The sequence below is a fragment of the Asparagus officinalis genome, chromosome 8 (assembly GCF_001876935.1).
Source record: "Asparagus officinalis chromosome 8, Aspof.V1, whole genome shotgun sequence".
Classification (NCBI taxonomy): Eukaryota; Viridiplantae; Streptophyta; class Magnoliopsida; order Asparagales; family Asparagaceae; genus Asparagus; species Asparagus officinalis.
In genome coordinates this window covers 309,957-315,385 of record NC_033801.1, presented here as the reverse complement: position 1 = coordinate 315,385, position 5,429 = coordinate 309,957, and the positions used below count along the sequence as shown (strand labels likewise).

The window sequence follows — 5,429 nt, the reverse complement described above, 5'->3', positions numbered from 1 at the left end:
GCAAAAGGAAGAGATGGATTATCTACATACAGACAGATGAGTGTGAAGGGTAAATGATACTGCTAGCATTGGCCACTCTTACGATTTGAGAACCACACCTTCTGTTATCTTCCAACCTGAACTTGAAAAATACACCATCTCATAGCGTGTGGAGTATGTAGTGCTATAAGAGTCTTGGTTCTCTGGGTTTGCAGCATCAGTCAGCCGAGCTGCCTCCTCAATTGTTGCCTCCACCATTGCACGCTGGCCATCCATGGATACGGTCACACTATCAATTGTCACACTCAATAGGGTGTATTCCCAAGACAATTGTTGCTGTGCAATCTCAGCCACACGATCTGTCCATATCTGTAGCATCCGACCATCCAAAACCTGTAAATACTTGAAGATCAGTCCAATAAACAGGATCATGCATGTCATGGAAAAATAGTGCAGTAAAGTTTATGAAGTAGACAGTAATATAATTTGTCGTTTTATGACTCGGTTGAAGTGAACTATAATATGTAAATCTCAGCCATATTGGGGCTCATTCTTGTATCAAGACTTCTGTATGGGCTTCATAAATCAATATTTTCTTGAGTGCATAGGTCAGTCATTCAATGACAGCAGAAAGAAAAATAATCACCTCAGAGAATTCTGCAACACAATGGTCAGGTCCCAAGGCCTGGGATTTAATTTTCTGCCACTTGCGAATGAGAGTTTCAGCAAATCTGGCATCCATTTTAGGTTTGTCCTGCACCAAGCTTCCATCTCCAGATAAATCTAAACCATGAAATGGAAGATGAGACTAAATTTTTCTCGCAAAAGCTAAGTAATACAAGATGAAAGGATACCATATGTCCTAAAATTTGTTTTTTAAAAAATCAACTTTATGAAAGCAGTTAAAGAATTATAGAACAATTAAACTGTAATGATTTCTTTCCAGTATTCAACAAAACAAGGTTCCTACCACTGTTAGTCTCTAAGTAATATCGCGTCCAGTAAACATGAAATCAAATATGGCATAATGAAGCATAATATCTCAGTAATTGAAGCAATATGAAAGATAGCAATGTGAATCTTGTGTTGAAACTCAAATATATAGGACAAGACTATCTGCAACTATTATGATGAGTTGGTGATGATTACACCCAATACCCATCGCCAGAATTGTTCATAACACAGCACATTTGAGACAAAGAAGATCGTAAGACTGGGCACCATTAGGTTGATTAGCTCCTTTCTCACTCTGAAAAGCCATTATCAGTTTTTTTTTTTTTTTTTTTACTCGGAACAGAACTGACAAATGGCTGCAGCATTTTGCTACCTCACCATCTCGGTGTCATGTTTTATAATAACCATGAATCTCGAGTTACAAAATCGCCCAAGGAATGCCAGAGTTTACACAAAAAAGAAAGAGAATCTAATTGAATACGATCCCTGTGATATGAAACAAGTAGAACTTGAAAGGAAAGGAAGATATTAAATATTAATGCATTGTCTTTCTCAAAGAAGATAGTATTAGCAAATTGAATTGGTGTCTAAGGAGCTCTTACAGCTATATAAAGAAAAAAAAATGCTAGTAGGAAACTTACCCTGACTGGAAACATCAGTAGTCATTCCTCTACTTGCTTTCATACCCGTAACTGGAAAAACATTTCTACCTGGTAAATATTTGAGCCCCGCTAGAGTCAATAATCCAACCACCACACCAGCACCCATAAGCTTAACACTTGCATCTTTTACTTGGTATGTCCAATCTTGCTCATTTAAATCAGCAGGACTGAAATCCAAAGAAACCTCAGCCTTAGCTGCAGAAATATTTTGTTCAGCTCCTTCCGCAGATTCCTCAGTTTGCATGTCATAAGCAGAATCATATCCATCATCTTGTTCCTCTCTACTCTCCCTCTCCATTGTGTTGCCTGATGGAAAAACTTTCTGCAATGCCTGAAGAACACTTGACTTCATGTTACCAAGTGCTGCAGTAGCTTCTGTCCCAATTTTCACTATGGCAGCAGCTGCAGCTAAAGGTGATCCGCCGCCACCCTCTAACCTTTCCAGATACCTCAAGACAATGGGGTCATCATAGTAATCTCCCAGCCTAATGCGCAAATCTTGAGTATCTCTAAATCTTGGAAAAACTACCTCCACAAGCCACGTTTCCAACAGTTTACAGAGACCAGGAAGAAGATCATCATCCATGTCGATGTTTGAACTATCCACAATGAATTCTACAATAGATGGATTTCTGTGAGGTGAGTTCTCACTATCAAGGCCCAACCACAATTGGCACCCATCAAGATCTCCCACAAGAAGTGAGCAAAGGCCTCTTTCAAGTGCAAAGTCAGTTGCGCGATCCTTTTTTATAGCATAGACAGGCATAGAACCCATTGTGGTGGCATTGCTCTGCTGAAGCTGGAGAAAGAGATTGTCCGCATTCTTGATAAGGTGGGGTTTCTTATCCAAGAAAGCTAGGGAAACCAGAGCAAGAGCCACCCCGTAAATCTCAAAGCTCTCTGCCGGTATATTACTCGGTGTGGCAGCAAATAAATCAACCTTCATGCAATAAAAGTATGAAACCAAGAGGTCATGCTAAGAGTAACGAGGAAAACGAAGAGAAGAAGGAAAATAGAAGATAAAATTTTCCAAGAGCACTGAACCACAAACCTGTTCAGCAGCCGTCATCCGTAAGAATGCTTCATTCATGAAGTCTTCGCGAGTAAACCCACCTCCAATCACAGAAGCACCTCCTTTACCCACAGTCCATAGTATATTGCGCACCCCACGAAGGCCTTCCTCCCTTTTCACATGATGCTCTTCATCAAGGGGTAAAGCTAGAAGCTCAAGAACACAACGAGGTGTAATCTCTTCCAATGTCTCATCAATCTGTGCTTGTAGATCTGGTGCAAGGTTGCTTGCTCCTTCCTCCTAATTATATGAACTAGACTAGCTTAGTTATTCAGGGTCTTATGCACAATGCTACAAGCGAAAATTTTGATAATGTGTCCATGTTTAAAAGGATGTCTTATAGCATTCACGCAAGCTATTTGTTCCCCTTTTTTTCTTCTATTATTATAAGAGGCAAGGTTAAAAGAGAGAAAAAAACCAGCTGGCAGTTAAGCATGAGGTCCCCTTTTACTTAGTAATTTAAGTAGTAAATCTAATGGCTGAAAACTACATTCCTCCTTTCATATGGAAATATCCATCTTTACATACAAGACAAAGATGATGAATGGATGATAATGAAACTTCTATTTAACCTGTAGGAGCTTCAGTGCCCTCTCGAGCACCTCGCAACACCCAACGAAATCCGGTGGGGTCAAAGCCATTGCATCTCTAGAGAGATCCACATATGCAAGTGCCATCACGAGAACCACATCCTGCTTGAAATTCTTTGGCAATCTCTCCCTCAAGAGTTTCTGGCCTACTTGAAGCACCACTTCAGTCTCCCCGGCCTCTTGGAGCACACAGAGAGCGCCTGGAACCTATGAGAAACTTTGGAAATCAAGAACACAACTAAACATAATTCAATAAAATCAACTATAAATGTTAAAACTTTAAAGATTTAGACAATATTATGAGTTATGAAATTAATATAGAATTGTTATGGTGTTCTCAACCGTCAAAGTGTGATCATTTGCCAGCAACGGACGTGTGTACTTCTGCATGCAATGTCCCAATCAAATTGGCGGCCAAAGACCAGCAATGATTCCAACTTAGCCGACTCGCCGAGTCGACATTCTCTCATGTCGACTCGAATGGCGGTATTTGTCGGTTCTCTTGCGAAGACGACTCGCAACGAGCCCACTCGACCAGTTATTCGACGCCTCACGAGGTCGACTCGAAAAGCGTTACTTCTCGGCGAAGCTAAAGAACGATTTCAGCCTCGAGTCTCTCCCGCAGACAACACGTCGGCGTCGCATTTAATGTTTGGCAGGCGCATCATACATCTAGCCCTGATAGTCTTCATGATTCATCGGACCATATCATCACTGCCATGCCACAGATCACGTCTCATTTAATGCTGAGGTTATCTCTCCTCCACTTGTCGATCGATACGTGTAAAGTAGATGCTGACGCAGCCGCCGGCCCATACTTCTCCACCGCTATCCTGTACTCGACTGAAGTGTCAATTCTACCCTTATATCATCAGTACAAATAAGAGGTACTATTCTAACATAGAGAGGCTTCTTCTGCCAGATCAGATCTTTTAAGCAATATTTGCTAATTATACTGCACACACAAGAACTCTTACTTTCTCCACTTAAGTTCACCAGCTGACTTGATCGTCGGAAGAACCACGGGGGAATCAATCCCCGTCCTCTCACGAGTTTCTACATATGCATGCTTCAGCCACTCAACTCAAAACCGGATATTCAGAGAAGGAAGCGACCCCTCTTGAGATTCAATCTCGCCCCGTCCAACCATTTTAATCGACTGTGTGATCATTAACGTCAACAAGAATGATTATGAAACTTCACATCATGAAATAAGTTAATCAATCCACGTTAACAACCCCTACCAGATACTAACATGAGCATTAACAGTTGGATCCTACCATTTCAGGCGCCGGTAACCCAGACGTTTGCTCAAAACTTCACTGAAATTTCACGGGAAGCTAAATAACAAACAAAATGGCATGGCGAGAAAATCAAACCTTGTCCCAGGGAACATGGGTAGTTCGTGTGGACTCCGGCTCGTCGAGGAGGCCACGGTTATAATCCCCTCGCAAGCTAGGGTTAGACAACGTGTCGCAAGCGGCCTGCAGAATCTGTCGCCGGCCGACAAGGGCTTCCTGGCTGAACCCTAGCTGCGGCGGCTTCGACACCTTGGCCTCGAACGCCCTCCGGATCCCATCCCCAAGGAAATGGGTCTCCGCCCCAAGCACCTAAAACAAGAAGAAACGCCGCCCTAAGAACGAGACAAACAAACAAAAAAAGAAAAGAAAAGAAAAGAAAGAAACAAAGTAAGGGATTTTAACCTGGTAGAAATCGATGGGGAGGGGGACGGTGCGGTCGGAGGTGGGGAGGGGAGGGGAAGGGATGAGAGGGAGAGCAGGCGGAGGAGGTCGGCCGAGGCGGAGGAGAGGAGGCGGCGGCGGTGGAGGGGAATGGAAGTCGGGGAGGAGGCGGTCGGCCATTTGCTGGAACTGGCAAGTGAGGGCGAAGGGGGAGGAGGGTTTGGGTTTGGGTTTTGGTTTGTGATCTTGGCGGTGGGTTTAGCCAGGGTTTATTAGGTTTCAGGGAGGGGTTCGTGTTTGTGAGGGGGATGGAGAGACCGAGGCTTCCATTTTGTTTGGGTGAAATTTTTTATCGTCCAGGGCCTCGGGAGAGAGACGGTCATCGAGTGGGGTTCTTCGAGACGGGGGCGGGTTTTGAATTTGCGGGGCTCCGGTTCGCTCCCCTAATTTATTTTTAGTTACCACGGAAGATTGGGGTGGGTGCGCCCCA

General features: G+C 43.5%; 1 protein-coding gene across 1 annotated transcript; it reads right to left on the bottom strand.

The window, feature by feature from the left end:
• On the bottom strand, nucleotides 1–5,041 carry LOC109819994 (protein ACCUMULATION AND REPLICATION OF CHLOROPLASTS 6, chloroplastic). The gene is made up of 7 exons (XM_020386024.1): nucleotides 4,961–5,041; nucleotides 4,637–4,867; nucleotides 3,240–3,464; nucleotides 2,647–2,907; nucleotides 1,575–2,535; nucleotides 626–762; nucleotides 1–372 (listed from the first exon to the last, which is right to left on the bottom strand). The coding sequence occupies exons 3-7, from the start codon at nucleotides 3,342–3,344 to the stop codon at nucleotides 79–81; spliced, it is 1,758 nt and encodes a 585-aa protein (XP_020241613.1). The 5' UTR covers nucleotides 3,345–3,464; nucleotides 4,637–4,867; nucleotides 4,961–5,041; the 3' UTR covers nucleotides 1–78.